Here is an 18,979-nt window from a genome sequence, read left to right on the forward strand (position 1 = left end):
TTGTTATCACGTTGTCAATCACAAACAACGATGACTGAGCCAATCTCATTGGTGCATTCGCTATAATTATTCACCATACTGAAAAGCCTATGACTGCTTAGCAATAGGTGGATTGCATGGCCGCCATGTTGGCGGTCGAGACAAAAAAAAATTGCTGACATAGTTTGCATAATAATGGCAGTTAACTCCCAGAGGAGAAAAATCTCATTGTTCCATACCACCAACATGGCCGCCATGACGTTAAGTGCAATCAACCTGTTAGCCTGTAAAATGTACAGAAATATACAGAGTAACTGCATGGCCAGTGGGACCTGTACGTGTTGGTAACAGTTGGTGTAAATACTCATAAGAGATTGGAAATCTCAAACCCAGTGTCAAGGCATTCTCCTCCTTCACAAGCTAGCGCGCGCACAGAACATGAGTTAACACCAGCCCAAAAAATGATTCAACCTGAGGTCATGAGAATTAAGGAAATGATCACCCAAGGTGATAAAAACTTCTCCACAGTACTTTTATAAGAAAAGTACGGGGAAAAGATAGGAGAATTTGTTCTTTAACTGATTAGCGGTTGAAGGGTTAAGCACTCAGGGATTCCTGGTTTAGTACCAGGACTACAAACGTTTCCTAAAAAAGTATTTGTTCCCATGAAACACAAGAAAACACTTTTTATTTCCAGAAAAGATTTTTAAAAGCATTTTTGCAAACAGTATTCTTCTTCTTGTCTTCTCTAAGAGAAGAAAGATCTACGCTTATATAACTCGTCTTTTTGCATTGTATTTACGTAGAGAAAGGCAATAAAAATTTATACTATTGCCTGTTTGTTTGGTTGTATAATGGCTAAGCCGTGCTTACTTACAAGTGCGTCTCGTAGTAATATAAAACTGGGTGCAGTAAATATGACCTGCTACACTCTTTTCTTTTTTTATGAGAACGTCTCATTTTGAGGCTGAGGCTGACCATCCTTACTATTGTTGGAAACTTGGGCCTGAAAAGTTCTTAAGATGTTCTTAAGTTATCTGTTATAGTATTTCAATATATCTATGCGGAATAAACGTGTTCTTAACTGTCTCTCAGAATGGGTAATGTTCTTAGTATTTTCTTAAATTTTAGTTAATCTCAGCCTCAACGTTCTTATAAAAAAGGTTCTTATGATAAAAAAAAGTGTATCTATCCGTTGTTCTAAAACAATTGTAAACTTATATAAAATGGAATAACTTCATAACTGCACTACATACCTAACCAAGTCTCTCTTTTCTGACGGGTATCGTTCAGCATGATAGTAGCTGTTGCCTGCCCAGTCACTTGGCCTCTATTCTTTGCTTGGTCAATTCGTTTCGGGTCACTTGGCGGGTTCGATGCTTTGGATTACGTCACCGAAATGAACTGACCGTAAAAGCCTGGGAAAAAGTCGTGCAGGAACTAGGCAAAGATGTCATATGTAGAGTGCTTTCCATTTACTGGAATTGGCTGGTTTGGCCAGCCAATCTGTAAATCAAACGCGCCATTTTGAAGGGATGGTTCCGCAAAATCGCGAAAAATAATCACTCCGAAAATGGTGCGCGCTATTTTGAAGAAATTCGAAGGACAAGGATAAAGCTTATCCTTCAAATTCGTACATTCCGTTTTGCAAATTGACCGGTCTGGTGGCCATTTCTGATAAAAGGAAAGCGCCCATAATCTAAAATTGCAAAGTCAATTTGATTGCATGCTCTGTTGAGCGTCTCAAAAGTGAGTTCAATTACCCCTCTGACAGACACTTACACATTGTGGGATAAGCAAAGAGGAAGTCTCTTGGAGGGATTTGACTTTCGTGCTCGCTCACTTCTTTACATTTTTCTCATTTACCTTTTAGGGAAAAGAGATGGACGGCTTACAGCCTAGGATGCAGTCTATAAACTAAGATAACCATAAACTGTAAAAACAAGGTAACAATACATTATTTTAAATTTTTCATAAAAAAAAACAAAACCTCCCTGTACAAATATAGTCGAGGTTATTTCGTGAAATAAACATGAGCTCTCAAATTTGCTGCTCAAGTTAGATTTATCCGCAATATTACAAAGCATTAAAGGTGCTCTCACATCAAATAAGAGAGAAGCAAAGGGCGTTATAGCGTGGCTTTTGTTTGATATTAGTTTTCGTTGCCTGGCTACCGTGGGGTCTTGACCTACAGCTATTGTTTTGAATGCAAATTCTGAATCTGTAAAACAATTATAAACCACTGGAACCTTTGATAGAATAAATAATTATAATAATAATAATAATAATAATAATAATAATAATAATAATAATAATAATAGTAGTAGTTTATTGGTATCCCTCTCGCAGCCTAAAAGGCTGAATTACAAGGATGGTCAGTGACGATGGCAAGGGGTCTTTACCTTAGCCCGTTTTGAGGATAAATCATTGAAAATGAATCCGCTCGAGTCTAGACAACGCACACTGTGAGGCCCCCCGTAATTAATTCTTTATACATCACTTCTCAGTTGAGTGTCGAAAGTAATTCCGCCATTTGCTTTAGTTTTATTTGACTGCGCTCTGTGATTAAATGGCTAGCAAACCTCGCGCCGCTTTTCTTAATCAGCGACTGAGGCAAAACCAAAACTAACCCTGCCTCGCTCCCACGCGTTTTCCCGCGCTTTTACGCCGGTTGCATGTATTTGCTTCGAGTTCTGATTGGTTCATTGCGCTGTTTACGCCTGTTGTCATTGGTCAGAGCGATACCTTTGGATTTGTTTTTTCGACACTCACTCAAGTGCAACCATTCACACTCATGACGGCAATCTTAAAACTGTAAGTTTAACGTATAGTTGGTGGAATAGGAATAGTAAGGACTGTTTCTGGTTTATCGAAAATATACTTTCTTTGTTAAGGTACTGAGCTGCCACGGGCGCTGCATCTTGAGGTGAGGTTCAACGAGCCCGTTCACTCTCAACATCATATTCGAAATGTGCTCAAATTCTGAGCGTTCCTTAAACACTTTGGCAACGCAAGGCAGGAACACTGCAGGGCCGGGCGAGCAAGCGTAACAGATCAGAAAATCACCTTCAGGAAAACTTGCGCTTGAAAATGGACCATTGCTAGGTATCTTGGCTGATACGGTCTCCTGGAAAGCTTCAATCAGGAATATTTTGGGCTTCCCTTCCAGCTGTGGGCATCTACTGCAGTTGAAGTGCGCCGTGATGGCCGCAAGATTAAGTACCTCGTCATCTGTTCCGCAGATTTCACCTTCTGAGCCATGGCTTACGATCACACACACAAAACAGTCGAAGTTGGAAAAGTCTTTCTCTGCCGTGTCTTCCAGTACCTTTAACATGGCACTTTTGGTTAAGTTGTTACAAACCTTGGTTGTGAAGCCAAGGTGGTCATATAGATCTAGCAGAGGTTGGACGTGGGAACTGGCACTTTTCTCAGCAGAGACGGCGGTGCAGTTGTCTATCACCAAAACATGGCCAGTCTTTGCAGTGTAATTTATGTCATCATATATGACTTCTAAAAATTTGAAGAGGAAAATATTCATAATGATTAAGATACAATCCGTCGTGGTTTATTACAGTTTATTAGCTAGCAGATCCTGCGTGACATCGAGGTAATTCTTAATCTTCCCATTTCTAGGTCGCGCAACACAGGCAAACGATACCCAATGGGGGGCAAGAGAAATTTAACAGGTAAAAAAATCGGAAAGAGTGCTCAAGCAGGGGGCCTGTTTAAGTAAAACGGGTTCAAAGCGTTAGTTTCCAAAGAAATTATGGTGCTTTATCGGTGGGGGAGTGGAAACGAATGTTTGGTTTTATCAACAGAGTTGATAAGGTAATTTGGCAACCGTAACTAAAGAGATTGGAGTGCTGACGTTTTGAGCGTTAGCCCTTCGTCAGAACGCATCAACGAATTATGGGTTGTAAATATAGTGAGCAGTGGAGCTATGCCATTGATGGGAGCATGATAACATGGATAACAAGAATAAACTCCCCGAATGAAAAGTGTTCGTTGACTCAGTGGAGTGGCGATTTGGCAGATTACTTTTTGCTCTAAACTTTTGCGGCTAACTGTGTTACCATGATGTAGAGAAATGCCACAGACTGCCATGTGTTTGTGTCTTGGGTTTAAGTGTCCAGCGATTGGTTTGGATCAGTTAAAACAGATTTGGTTGACAAGGAATGGAAAACAATAAAGTCTCTCATTAAGCAAAACATTAATTCAGACAAATTGTTAAAAAGGTGAGGTAAATAACTAAAGAAGACACACAGACAGGGACAAAAAAAGCTGCGAGGCGTGGACGCCCACGGTCAAGAAACACAACAGGAGAATGGTACAACAGCTGACTACTGAGGGAACAACTTCTCGCCAGATCAATGAGGATCCACGTGCACCAATCACAGCCGACAAGAGAGGATCAAGATCCTCTCTTGCAGCCGACCATTGTGATATAAATAGTGCCGTATAACCAGTCGATCTCTTTGCCTGATGAAGACTAGCAGTAAGCAGTCGAAACGTCACGATTTTCTTACCAAATTACTACATCGTGAGACAAACGACAATACACTTATTATTGTTACTTGCGGGAAAATTGTCTCGTTGTGGGAAGCAAGCTTCACACCATTCGCGAGGTTCACTTGGTTTGTTCACTTGGTTAGTTGGGAGAAAATATATTCCATATTGGGCGGAGTCGCGAAGCGACGGAACCTAATACGGAATATCTTTTCTCCCAACGCCGTCAATACCAAGTCGTATTGCCGTCTCAAAATCTAATTTAGTTTTTTATCGCGATACTGACATTTTGTTGGAGAAAGTAAACGGATAAAGTACAAATCGTGCGCTGATTGAAAGAGAAATTCTTACTTCAGTTAAAATGAAGCAGGCTGCAGCCATGGTAATATCCGTGCGCGACATTTTTTCTCGGGGCGGGTTATTTGAATTTTTGGCCTTAAGTTTTACATCAAAGAAAATGCAAAAATTTACAGTCCATAAAGCACCTACCATTGATGAAATAGACGAGCTAGTAGGTTTGAACATTTAACCAGCAAATTTTATTGAAAATTTGTTACCGCCAAGCGGATATAAGTAAACAACAACATGCGGAAAACAGTGATGAATAAACCTCACAACCAGAAGCAAGAATAAAACGAGCAACCATACTAGTACCCAAAAACGAAAACAGAGCACTGTTATCCTAGCTTAGATGCCGTGGAGATTTAGAAATTTGAAAGAGATCAAGCGGCGAAGAAACTGTAAAAATTACCGAGTCTGCCGTTCGGCGCTACAACAAGAAGACGTGAGCCACGAAAGAGAATGCAGCAGAGCTCTTGGAGCAAATTTTTCTAGAGATAAGAGACATCAGAAAATAAACAGATCCTTTTGCTTTGAAAATGCCATAATTTATTGGAATTTAAGGTCATTGTTATTTACCGTGGCCGCTTTCACACTCAGGGAAGCCTCTTTAAGTAAATTTCTCTTCATCGAATTTTCGCTTACCTTCAAGAAAAAAGTTGTATCCGCTGTATCATGGTACATGTTCGCCAAAAGAAATTACAAGTGGTCCTTGAACAGTGTCAGAAGCTTTGTAAACTCAAATGAAAAGAAACAAACAACACCATCCAACGTCGCATGTTCATTCACAGAAGTAAAATTTTGATCTGTGCGCGCCGAACCCATTTAAGTGCCGTACTGTCATGCTTACATGACAGTTTTTGAGCCAATCAGAAACCGTCATTTTGAGACGGCAATACGACTTTATATTGACGTCCAAGCGCAATGGGAAGATACCCCAGGATCGCGATAAAAAAGATAATACACTTGTTATGACTTGTTACAGATTGTCACCCACACCATACCACAACAGGAACGTTCACCTTACCTGGGCTGTACCTTCTAGTCGGACTATAAACAGGGCTACAAGGTGGATAATAATAACCAGGTGAACCTGAAAAAGAAAAAAATGTCAAACTGTAAGCCACCTTTCTGCAAAGACAAAGTATCTTTGTATTTTCTTTCAATGGTGCTTCCTAATTTAAACAGGAAGTTCGAGTATAAAAGGGGCCTGGCCTGGCCATTCTCACCTTCTTATCCCACCTAACCAGAAGCGAGGCTAAAATAACTTTGAATTCGAATAAGCAAGAAGGCCCTTTGGAGTAAGGACACCAGTCAGACGATAACAAATCCACGGTCAATTCACCTATAAGGCCAACTCCGGGGGGGGGGGGGGGGTGGGTCATTGGTATTTTAAAGCGATTTTAAACTCTTCAGAGGCAAACAAACCAAACGAAAACAAAATACAAAACTGACTCGTTACAAACTGACACCTACTGCACACAAAAACACGAGGTTTCCTGGCTTTACTCTCCCTGGTTAAACCAGAGGCTATCTCGAATATACAGGCCCGTGTGACCAGCCTGGCAAATAAGATTACATGTAAGTGACAATGAGTTCCGATTTGGCAGACGAAATTTAGCTCTAACTTTCGTGGTTTTCTGTGTTGTACGTATATAAATGACAAAGAGAAATGTTATAGACTGCCACATAATGCCATGTTTGTCAGACTAAATGGAGTTAGGCAATTCGAGCGACTGGTTTGCATCAGTGAAAAGACACCAATATCTGCTTGACAATGAATCGAAAACATGAATTCAGACAAAATTCTTATAAAGGTGAGTTGAATAAGAAGACACAACGACAGGGATGAAAAACCTGTGACCTTTGTTGTGTATTTATCAACAGACGAAATTTAAACGCCCTGTCCACACGTATCCATTTTTGTTTAAAGACGCATTTTTTTTTTCTTTACGGATTTTTCTTCACGTATTCGGTGAAAACGGACAACGGAAACGCAACTTTTTTCTGACACGTTTGCCAGGGTGAACATTTGGTTTCTTGTGTGGACAACTGGAAAAGGAACAAAAGTTTCGTTTTCGGAGACTATTTTCGTTGGATACCTGTGGATGATAGGCAAGAACGCAAAAAAAAAAAACGTCTGCGTTTTCGAACGAGAACGGATACGTGTGCACGGACAAATACGATTAAAAAACGCTATGTATGGATAAATTTTTTTAACAAGGGAAAAGCTTTGCAATTCCAAAAGAAAACGGGTACGAGACTTAAAATTACAGGGTGCCGTTGTTAATATGATGTGGCAAGTCTACTGAGAGCCGAAGGCGGGAGAGGCACACCCCTATATAAGCTCTATACTTATGGACTGCTCCAACGGGTTGGATTTTTGAAGCGGTTTGATCTTACTGTGGTGCTGCGTTGGTAGGTAGTGCAAAAAAAAAATATTTCGAGTGTTGACGTTTCGAGTGTTAGTCATTCGTCAGAGTGCATCAACGAATTATGGGTTGTAAATATAGTGAGCAGCGGAGCTATGCTATTGATAGGAGCTTCTCAAACTCATTAATAATTCATGCAGTCAAAAGCCAATAAATGACCTCCATTTCGGTCAGGTGGATGAATCTTGATACCCCAATGAAACACCAGATGAAACACCACCAGGTTTTCATCTGAGATGAAACATGTTTTTCATCTGAGATCAAACATTTGCATTTTAATGAGATTAATTTCTTATTGTTTCATTTGAGAAGACATGTCAAAAACTCGGGCTTCGTGCTTTATCACGGGTTCCAAATACCTCGAAACAGATGAAAGCACTCGGCCTGCGGCCTCGTGCTTTCATCTGTTTCTCAGTATTTGGAACCCGTGATAAAGCACTGGCCCTCGTTTTTGACATATTACATGAAACATGGAGTACAAGAATAAACTCCCCGAATGAAAAGTGTTCGTTGACTCAGTGGAGTGGCGATTTGGCAGATTAATTTTTGCTCTAAACGTTTGCTGCTTACTGTGTTACCATGATGTAGGAGAAATGTCACAGAATACGATTTGTTAGTAAGAATAGTTAGGCAGGTCGACAGACTGGTTTGGATCAGTAAACACAGATCTGGTTGAAGATGAATCAGTCGCATGATTTTGGCCTGAAGTCTGCAAACTTTTAGCTGAAACTTGTGTGCAACGGCGCTGCAAAACAAGTTTCAGCAGGCGTTGCAAGGTGTAACATGGTCGGTTTCGTGAAACTTTTTCAAGCTTCCGTTGGGAGACACGATTCACGAAAAGTAGAACCGCTTTCTACTTCTGCAACGGCCGGCAACGGTCGCATGTTGTGAAAAAACAAGAGTTTCACCGTGTAACACCACTTCGTGAAACTGGTCTCGTTCGCCGTTGCACACAAGTTTCAGCTAAAAGTTTCAACGTGTAACGGCGGCTTTACACACGCGGGTATGGATTATAGAAACCAGGTCTAAAAAAGGGTACCGGAAAATTACATATTTTGGTCTGAAATAAGGTCGAGGTTGGAGAACCAAGCCGCACGTCCCCCAACAAATCAAAGAGCGCGACAGGGATATACGACTCGCCCGCACCCAGACCTCCGCAGTTTCTGAGCACGCCCACGAGACTGGTCATTATCCGCTTTTGAACGAGGAAAAGTTTATTGATCGAGACTCTCACTGGTACTCTTCACCAGGTAATAACATCATCAGGGATAGTGGAATTGAAATTCCCGAGGCGTGGATGCCCTTCGGTCAAGAAACACAACAGGAGAATGGTACAACAGCGGAACTCTGAGGCAACAACTTTTCGCCGGATCAATGGGGATAAATCATAGCCGACCATTGATATAAATAGTGCCGTATTACCAGTCGACTTCATTGCCTCATTAAGCCTAGCAGTAAGCAGTCGAAACGTCGCGATTTACATATCAAATTACTACATCGTGAGACAAACGACAATACACTAATTATTATTACTTGTGGGAGAATTGTCTCGTTGTGGGAAGCAAGCTTCACACCTTTCGCGAGGTTGACTTAGTTTGTTATCTCTAAGAAAAAGAAGGAAGTGCTGTAAGCCTATAGACTAAACCAGAGACTATCTCGCGTGCAGGCCTGTATGACCGGCCTGGCAAATGAGAGCAAGTGACACCCACACCACACAACAACAGGAGAGTTCATATTACCTGGGGGGGCTAGAGGGGAAGAGGGAAAAAAGTGGACGTTCATACTCTGGATCGGAAAATATAAAGGAAATGTAACAGTGACACACAGTTATTTATTTACCATGGCAAGACAAACAATTTTTTTTTTTGCTGTCATCTATGCAGACAATTTTTACAGGTGTATCTCTTAGCTGTAAATTTTTTGTGTTGAAACAATTCATTTTTAGCTTTTTTGCTTTTGAAAACTTTTTTTTCAGGATTTTTTCATTCTCCCCCCGCCCCCCCCCCCCCCCCCCCAAAAAAAAAACACTATAATAATAATGCAGGCCTCCGGCAAAAGCCGTGAACGAAGATCCTGCTTGCTTGTACGTTGGATCTCACAGGAGATCTAATCAGTCAAACTTGAAAAATAGACGATGAGAAGTCCAAGGACTACTGCAAAGCTGACACAACGTAATATATTGTAACATCTAAACCTGAAGAAGGCTGGTTTGGCCAGCCGAAATATTGTTTTAAAATATATTACGTTGTGTCAGCTTTGCAGTAGTCCTTGGACTTCTCAAGGCCTGTATGACCCACACCACACAACAACAGAAACGTTCACCTTACCTACTGGGATGGAGACCGGTTTAATTTGATCACCCGAATCTGAAAATACAAAGGAAAAGTAATAATGACACCCACTTATTTATTGACAATAGCAAGATGAATTGTGAGTGACATATTTCAGCGATTAACACTTGCCTCTCAGGAACTCTAAACATTGCTTGCACGTTTAAAGTCGCAACGTGAGCGCTCGCGAAGACTCAGTCGCCAATTGGCCCTTTTTACTTGAGAAAGACATCTTTTAAGTTTTACTTGATCTCTTCTTTGTAATTAGTTTTTATTAGTTTTTATTCACTTTATAGCCCACGGGTTACGCTGCGTTTGCGCATCGTGATGCTTCTTAACTGTGTATAGGAAACAAACGTTTTAACTGCTATAATGATAATGATAATAATAATGATAATAATAATTATGATTAATTATATCTATTTTCTCTTCTTTTATGTAAGGTTAAGTTGCATCTATTTTTTAGAATTTGTAACGGACTAGTGTTTTTACAATTTGCTTGGTATATGTATGTTAATAAAGAGATTAATAAAATTATTAATAATAATAATAATAATAATAATAATAATAATAATAATAATAATAATATAAGAATTTATTAAAGAATTTTGCATTTTGCCGCCAAATGTGCTTGACCCACAGCCATCCAATTAACAAATAAATTATATGGTTTATCTTATTTAATACTCATTTTTTTAATAACGCAGATAGGAAAGTATTTTACATATTTTTGTAAGCTAGAATGATTAACATGTTTATAAAGTTCATTATTATTATTACTTTATTATTGTTATGATCATTATCCCTCAAACGTCAGTAAACTCTAGTCAAAATCTAGTCTGTGCACTGACCAGAGAGCCTTCTCTTCCTGCTTTTGGACTTGCTCATCATCAAGAAGGGCTTGCTATAAAAACGCAGAGTCTCTTTTTCCACTCCGTTGAAAACTGACAGCTCAACAAGCAGCTGAAAGAGATTCCTCTTTTCTGCCTCCACTTTGGCCAGTTGGTACACCGGACTAACAGGGCCAATGTAAACAGAGTCCAAGTCTACTGCGAACAAGTACTATTATAATAATAATAAAATGAAAAAAAAACAAAGATCAATTCTACAGGTTTATTTGCCTGCAATCACAACAAATGTTGCATTTCATCTTCCAAGTGGAGCAAAACCCTGCTACGAAAGACATATTAACTTTAAGTAAGGTGGTATGGGTGTTTCTGTGACTAATGAAATGCCATATTGTGTTGAGGTGTTAATTGTCAACAAACTGTACCTTTGATGGATCTAATTTAATGAAAACAAATGATAGAGTTAATTTTTTTTTGATTAGATGACACAGGCTTACCCAGAAATAGAAAATCACAGTCCTCCTAACAGGAGTACAAATGTGGATAGATAGATAGATAGATAGATAGATAGATACTTTATTATAAACACCATTGCAGCCATAAGCTGAATTACGGGATATTTACAAATTCTAATAATAACAAAGAGAAAATAAGAAAATTATCTACATCTTATAGACATGGCTAAAAATATAATAACAAGGAGGAAATCTATGACCTTGGAATCTATGACCTTGCGATTACTAGTTCGAATGCTCTGCCACTAGGCTATAGGAGACTAGGAGGAGATACATGTAGTCTATTAAACTAGTTTCATGAGTTCTTAATGTTTCAAAATAAAAATACAAAACGATGATTGAAACTACAATAAAACAAACACAAACAGACCTTATCGCTACTTTGTTCTGTACATGTATGCATCACTTCAAGTTGCACTGGTCCATTCTCATCCTTTTGAAGTTCTGCAGCTGTTGGCTCCCGCAGTACCCACACTTTAACCTCCGATATTTGCCCCACCTTAGATCCTGCTTCCATCTGCACTATCCCATCACATACGCGTTGCTTGGCAACCCCCTCACTCTTGGATTGTTGTTTTTCAAAGGTGGTTTTGGTCTCCAAGGTTATAAAGCGGACGTATGCTTTCCCTTGAAAATCGTCGCTTCCAGGGGATTTGTGTAACTCTGGCAGTGCAGCTAAAGATAGGACGGAAGAGGGCCAGTATGTAACTACACAGTATTAAACAATCTTTAGGTTACAGACTCATTTTAATGGCAGTTTGCACCAGTTTCGAGTACTAATACTTTGACAGACTGTTAGGGCCACAACTAGGGTAGCTGAGCGACAGGGCCTGTTAAGCTTTGGTCGGCAACATGACTAGAGGAAGTAATATGACAAAAATGCAATCCTCACACACTGATGCTATAGATAGTGGCTATAAATTTGGATTTAACAGCATAACAGTGTGAATGAGCTTACATCCCTGCGACAGGGCAGGCACAACCCAGTCAATATCCTGCTACTGCCCACACAATCAGACGTAAATGAGTAGAAGGCAACAGAACAGGAATGGAATGTTACATTGAGAGCAACCCTGGGAGGTGGGGGTACAGACAACAACCTGTTACAACTGTGGGAGAGAAAAGGAGGGTTTCAGGTGTCTGAGCAGAGACTGGTGGCACAAGTCGGTACAGTTGTGATCATCAACATCAACATCTCCGTCATCATCATCATCATCATCATCATCATCATCATCATCATCATCATCCTCATCATTATCATCATCCTCATCATCATCATTATCATCATTTACATCATATCAACATCATCGTCATCATCATTATCCTCATCATTCCTTTTCTGAGCCGTTCTAAATACTAGACCAACCAAACCACTTTCACGAGAGAGATTAGGCAACAGGATAACAAAATGTTATTTTTATAGTGATGAGGAAACATGTAAACACCTTTGTATTGCTCTACATCTATGACCTTATCTTCTTTTGGGATCCTGCCTTGGTCTGGTTTGTGAATGTTTCATGACAAGAAAATTGCTCCTATTCCAACAAGAATTTTTGACAGCATGACACTTGAATGCAACCAAAAAATGCTAATAAGATGTAAAGATGCTCCTGGATGACTGAACCCGTTTGCCACGAAAAAGTCAGTGGGGAGTTCAGGCCTTTTGGAGATTATGAAACTTAGGTGGTTAATTAATTAACTTTTATACAAGAAAATCATTTTCCTCAATATATTGTGTAAAGTTTCAGATTTCATTTTTCCGCTTTTAGAAATTGTTAATTAATTATTAACAAACTTTAATTTGTCTGAAAAAAAAAAATAGCATTTTTTTAAAAAAATAAAGTAGCCCCACAAACCTTAGGAACATGTATATTACCAGCTTAAATTATGATATTTAATGAGTCAGTCTCACCTGATCCCTGTGTTAACTGCTCTTTGCAGGCCCTGTACTCCTCTTCTGAAATGATGGTTTTGAGTTTCAGCTCACTAAGGCCAAGCTCTTTTAAAACTTCTGTTGTTACAAGTGTTTCTTGGATCATTTCATTTAGATGGCCACTTTTGTAATCTTCCCACAATGCCTCAAGCACTTGCAATGATCTGCATGAAACTGTTATTATCAGACTTCCTAGTCTGCTGTCCTGGACATCAACACCAAGCTTTATTCTCAAGTATTCTACCAGTAAATTGAAGGAGTTCTTAAATGATAAGATGACGTGCCATATATTGTCAGGAGAGGAAATCTGCTGATTTGTTTGAGGCCTAAGCGAGCCTGCTGCTTCTTCTGCTTGTGGCCGTTCTGGTGATATAGGTATACACACACTGCCAGTCTGTTGTACAGCTTCTTGCGAGCATGGTGCAGAGGGCAAGTGGCCTGAATGATTAGACCTTTCAATAATTGTATAAATAGTCATGATGACATTCTTCAGTTCCTGCTGCTCAGTATTGATTTGCTCCAACTTTATATTAGTCTGCTCTAGTTTCATTTCCATTATATCTTTAGTATCCATATCTTTCTTGTACCAAGACTGAAGTTCTACCAGGGATTGCGCTGAATCTGGTGTTAAAGGATCATGCAGAAACTTGTCAATTGACTTTTTCCACTCATCATTCTTTGCAACACTCAAGCTTCCAGCAATTCTCAGCAAAGCCTCACTGATTTCTCTCCAAAGATCGACAAATTCGGCATCAGAAATCTCCATGTTCTTGCTATGTCCATAAACCTCATTACGATAAAATTTAATGCGCACCAAGTCTGCTTCAGGAGAAAGGTCTGTACTGTTTGGCAAATTGTCCCAGCCAGTGACAGGTGGGGTGAGGTTGCAAATGTTTCTGAACAGTTTCAAAAGCAGTGTAATGTCAAATTCAGTGGAGTTTCCATACACTCCTGGGGATGGGTAGAGAAGAGTCCACTCTGATTGGTTGATGACATTTCGGTTTCTTAGCTTCTGCAGCTGTGTCTTGATAACAGGATCACCCAACTTTAAAGGAAGGTTCCCCGGTGGATGAATGGAGTCAAACACTTCTCTTAAAAGTGTAATTCCTCCACACACCAGAAGGCGAGTTAGTCGCTGAAAATTAGCCTTTTCATCAGTGGCATGTAATGCACTTTCTGCTGCAGGTGGAAGTGCTGTAGCCATAGGAACACTCACTGAGTAATCCTATTAAGCAAAGGGTATGTCACAAAAATTTGATTCCTTATGATGTGGTAAAAAAAAATGACAAATAAAACAAATTTAAAAAAGGAGCATACATGTACATTAGGATAGTACCTACAGCTGTAAAGGCCCATATGGACAGGCCCTAGCATTGCTATTTTCCCTTGGATGGAATGCTTATTAATAATTCCATCACATAGACTCAACTCTTGATAATCAACCCTTGACAATTGCACTCACAAGACAAGTTTGGTTTGGCAAAGACAAGACAGAGAGTATGACATTTGAATGGGCTGTCACTTCAAGGTCACACCAGAGTCAAACATGATAAAATTAGGTAATACATGCTGCCTGAGTCAAACTTAACTGGGCAAGATTTCAACCCAGCCCCATGAACTAATTATATACATCTACATCATGAACCACTTTTAATGAATAGCATTTGAGTCGCAAAATGTATACAATATGTCATAGGGGCTGTGTGGACATCTCACCCTTAATTGCATTAGGCAGAGGTTTTATTAGTACAGTGGAACCTCAGTTTAACGGAGTTGTTGGGGACTGGCCAAATTTGTTCGTTAAATCGAGGGTTCGTTATATCGAAAACCTTGATATAACGAGCCTAAAGTGCTACTATGACAAAATTCGACTCTTTCTAATCTTAGCCATTTTAAAACATAAACAAGTAGTCTGTACGTGAACAAGAATGCTGTTTACTATTTTCAAATATCTCCTTTTGTTCCAGAGATATTCAAGTTTTTAAAATATGTAAATTAGCCAAGTGATGACTCCAGAAACTCAACCGAATTTTGGTCAAATATTATGGAAAAAGATGTCTCAGCCAATTTGTATCATTGTTCTAGGTGCACTCCATAATATGAGCTTATCAGTTTTGTTACCATGGCGATATACTAGGTTCCAGTCCTCCCTGATACTTAAGGCTAATTGCTGGCCACCTTTGGCATTCTTTTTTGATAATTGCCAATGGTGCCTCATCTGCATCATCCATGCAGGAAGCATATAAATATGCTACGTTGAGTTCATGGCCTTGTTAGAATAATTAATGTTTTTCAAGCTGAAAATCACTAAAATATTGAAATCAGGTTGGAGAAGACTGGAAAAGAGTGAGTTGCAATAGAAACAGAATTTTTTATAGCCACAGGTGTATTGCCTTTAAAACTATTAGCCTGCCAGGTTTTAATGGTCTCTGCTGTAAATTGACTGAGATAGCTCTATTTGTATACTTGATACTTGATGTTATATTGAGTTGAGAATATGACGTCATCAGTCCTCTCATTTACATATTTTACACATTTTTTAAACATGAATATCTCCGGAACCAATGCAGATATTTAGAAACGGTAAACAGCATTTTTAATCTTTGCTAGAATTGTATGTGATAAAGCTTAAAATTCAAGAGGTAAAAATTTGATCACAGTAGCACAAAAGTCACCTGTGTTGAAAATCAATCATTAACTATGACCTCGATATAATGAACATTTTGGTCATTTCCCCTTAAACTGAGTTTAAGGGGAAATGACCAAAATGTTCATTATATCGAGGTCATAGTTAATGATTGATTTTCAACACAGGTGACTTTTGTCACACAATTCAATGCAATCTTTGTCACCCCAGAAGTGCCGCGTTTTGAGATGCAATTCATTGAGCATGGTGGCTTTCAGTAGCAATTATTTTCACTTTTGAGCAGACGCACAGCTTTTGTTTACAAAAAAAATGTAAATTTTCCCCTGGTATTCCAAGTAATTGGTTGCAGTTGTTTTCGTTTCACACCTGCCGCACCCACTATTGTGCATTATATTCTGATTTACATACACGTTCTGATCGGCCAAGTATTAGTATTTTATACTCTCCGCTGTCTCTTGAGTACCATTCACACTCGCGGTTCCATACAGTCATCATCTTTCTTTCTTCCTGTCTACGTTTGTTTGAGCGAAGCGAATTAGAACGAAATGACACTTCCAGAGTGTTGATCTGTCCAGCGTCTATCTTCTGTCATGTGTTGACATTGTAATTCGTTATATAGAGGTAGATTTTACTTTTGGGCTTCCGAATTATGTTTGTTATATCAAAGAATTCATTGTATTGTCAGGTTCGTTATATCCAGGTTCTATTCCATACATTTTACTGTAACTTTGGCCGGGACATAGAATATCGCTCGTTATATTGAGGACTTCGTTAAATAGAGGTTCGTTAAATCGAGGTTCCACTGTATTAGAAGCTGGAAGCTGATCTACCTTTGGAGAGATTTATAGCGAATCCAAACAAGACAAATTAATGAGTTGTGTAGTGGGGATGTATTGTTCTGATTGTCTTCAACAAAAGCAGGCCAATCAAAATCTATTATTCGGCACATATCACGAGAGAGGGGACCCACTCATCTCTTCCTGTGTGACGTCAAATCATTATTTGATTTATTCATTAAACCTTGATTAAATTCTACCCTCTCCTAGAAGGGATTAATTGTTCTGATTGTCTTGAACAAAAACAGCCCAATCAAAATCTATTATCGGCGCATATATCACGAGGGAGGGGACCCACTTATCTCTACCTGTGTGATGTCAAAGCAAGTCATCATTTCGAAAAATTGTTTTTGTTCAATGGCGGCCACATGTATGAATTTAAGACTCTGATCTGCCGTTTTCAGAGAGAAAACAAACCTTTTTCAAGCAGTAAATCGAAATAATAACTTCTAGGTAGTACTCGACAGTTGAAACGGTGGAAATTGGGAGAGTTCACAGCAAAGAAACTCCGCTTTAAAAAACAGATCGAATAATCAACACGAAGGATTAGAGCTAGAGGAGGCCAGACCAGTTCAGCGGGGTCATGACGTTATTGCATAGTTATTTCTGGTATGATTCCTAGTAACACAACGATAAGTATCACGCAATATATCTGAATAAAACCATTCAGACAATTATTTCAATTGCCAAGGGAGGATAATTTTTAAATATCTGCGAAACATACAATGGGGAATAATTGGGGCTATATTAAGCATTCGGTGTAATGCCATTGGAGGGGCATCTTGTTATATATGAACCACTTTCAATGAATAGAATTTGAGTCGCAAAATGTGTACAATAAGTCATAGGGGCTGTGTGGACATCTCACCCTTAATTGTATTAGGCAGAAGTTTAATTAGTATTAGAAGTCAGAAGCTGACCTACCTTTGAAGAGATTTATAGCGATTTCCAAACAAGACAAATTAATGAGTGGTGCCCGTCCATTCACCATTAAGAACCCTCCTACCACAAAAAATAATGAAAACCATGATTAGGTATTGTACATACTTAATTTTAACTCCCTACAAGGGTTTTTGGAAAGATTTCCACACAACTGCATAAATTAATTATGCATTCATTTTGTGACTCAACCTCTATTCATCATAAATCATGCTCGTTCTTTGTGTAAGAGGGATGACAGTGATGCATGTATAATTTATGTAGAGGGCTGTGTGTAAATCTGCCGGGTTTTTCACTTACAAGGCTACATAACCACCTGTACATAGATAAGCAAATAACTTATTACGTTCGACATAGTAAGAACGCACTCCTAATTTGGAGTCGAGATTGTATGGGACAATGTTGATTCTTGGGAATTGCCTATCTGGCATCCCCCGCATATTTTTTTGCAGGAGCAGATGACATCACAAAGGAGAGAGAGTCTGGGATTGAGATCATCAAACACATTCCCTAATCTTTAATTATTACTAGCTAAAGTACAGTAGTAAATAGTGCACGCAATGTCTTTTAGCTGGCTTCAAGTTAATAAAGTGGATTATAAACTTCGCCTACTTGAAATAGTAAAGAATCGATTGGTCTTTTGCAAGATATGATTTCGTCTGGCCTGCAGAATTTTTAAGAACTTTTAAGTTTAAGCTTAAAAGCAATACCTGTAGCTCCAAAGTCTGCCACCAAGCATTATTTACAGTGCATTCGATTTCTGTTATGATGTGATTTAGAGTGTACCGGGAATCTTTTCTCTCATACTAGGCCATAACCGAAACATCTATAGGCCCTGAAATGTGTGAAATGATAGAACCTTTTTGTCGTGGGCGCTTTCCACCATCACTTTCACTTTCGATGAGTTCGAGTCTCCCAGGCTCCCAGCAGTAGTTGGACACGGTCCGCATTGATCGAGTAATAGACCGGATCGAAGGGGTCCGGAATCCGGAATTAAAAAACAAAAACAAAAATTCTTCGACATGAAAATTTCAACGAAGGTTAAACTCACTTGGGAAACAGTTTTTAGTAGCTCTTGACAAATTAAAATATCAGTCAGGAGCCCAGTGAAATTTTCAAAAGTTTGCCTTAGATTTCAATTGCTTAGCCGGCAGTTGAGCCACTCATTTGGAGTAAAGGTTCCCAATCTTCAAACCCCCGGGGGGGGGGGGGGTACTCCCTTATATGGGCTATATAGGTATGTGCGGCGCCAAAGGGTATGGTTTTTCTGCTGTTTTGTTCATAAATAGGGTATCGATTTTAGCCTCTTTGCCGCCATTTTGGTGATAAATAGGGTATAGATTTTTGCACTGTAGTCCTGGGTTCGCTTTTTTTTTAGAAGAAGCTACTTCAGGTCATATAAATAGGGTAGGGAAAATCGCAGATTTTGGTCATAAATAGGGTAAGGGTTTTGGGAAGCGGGCCGCACACCCCTACCCAATTTTTTTTGGAGTACCCCCCCCCCCCCCCCGGGCTTCAAACGTACCCTTAAATACTCCCACACCTCTTCCTACTCGTTAACGTTTCCAACTGCCATTACACGTACAGAGACAATGAAAGGTAACTAGAGAAAAGAGTCAATGTTGCGTTTATCACTCATCAACTCTTCGCAAGACTCACTGTCTTTGCATAA

At 39.3% G+C, this 18,979-nt stretch overlaps 1 protein-coding gene across 3 annotated transcripts; it reads right to left on the reverse strand.

Moving 5' to 3' along the window:
* Nucleotides 1–650: 650 nt before the first annotated feature.
* Nucleotides 651–18,236, reverse strand: LOC146475734 (uncharacterized). Of its 3 annotated transcripts, XM_085115437.1 has the most exons (8): nucleotides 18,018–18,236; nucleotides 17,293–17,370; nucleotides 12,865–14,110; nucleotides 11,323–11,627; nucleotides 10,441–10,651; nucleotides 9,587–9,625; nucleotides 5,855–5,920; nucleotides 651–3,492 (listed from the first exon to the last, which is right to left on the reverse strand). In XM_085115437.1, the coding sequence occupies exons 3-8, from the start codon at nucleotides 14,087–14,089 to the stop codon at nucleotides 2,846–2,848; spliced, it is 2,493 nt and encodes an 830-aa protein (XP_084971563.1). In that variant the 5' UTR covers nucleotides 14,090–14,110; nucleotides 17,293–17,370; nucleotides 18,018–18,236; the 3' UTR covers nucleotides 651–2,845. The 3 variants fall into 3 exon arrangements, with proteins under 3 accessions (XP_084971563.1, XP_084971564.1, XP_084971565.1); XM_085115438.1 differs by lacking the exon at nucleotides 17,293–17,370 and having other exon boundaries at nucleotides 18,018–18,235; XM_085115439.1 differs by lacking the exons at nucleotides 17,293–17,370; nucleotides 18,018–18,236 and adding an exon at nucleotides 16,363–16,413.
* Nucleotides 18,237–18,979: the final 743 nt, after the last annotated feature.

The sequence above is a fragment of the Pavona decussata genome, unplaced genomic scaffold, assembly GCF_977016875.1.
Source record: "Pavona decussata unplaced genomic scaffold, jaPavDecu1.1 SCAFFOLD_83, whole genome shotgun sequence".
NCBI classification, from domain to species: Eukaryota; Metazoa; Cnidaria; class Anthozoa; order Scleractinia; family Agariciidae; genus Pavona; species Pavona decussata.

Coding starts and splice junctions, on each gene's coding strand:
- LOC146475734 (XM_085115437.1), bottom strand. CDS start 14,089: ATGGCTACAGCACTTCCACCTGCAGCAGAAAGTGCATTACATGCCACT. Junction 11,628..12,864: donor GCAGTTAACACAGGGATCAG/GTGAGACTGACT, acceptor TCCTATCTTTAG/CTGCACTGCCAGAGTTACAC. Junction 10,652..11,322: donor CAGAACAAAGTAGCGATAAG/GTCTGTTTGTGT, acceptor TTATTATAATAG/TACTTGTTCGCAGTAGACTT.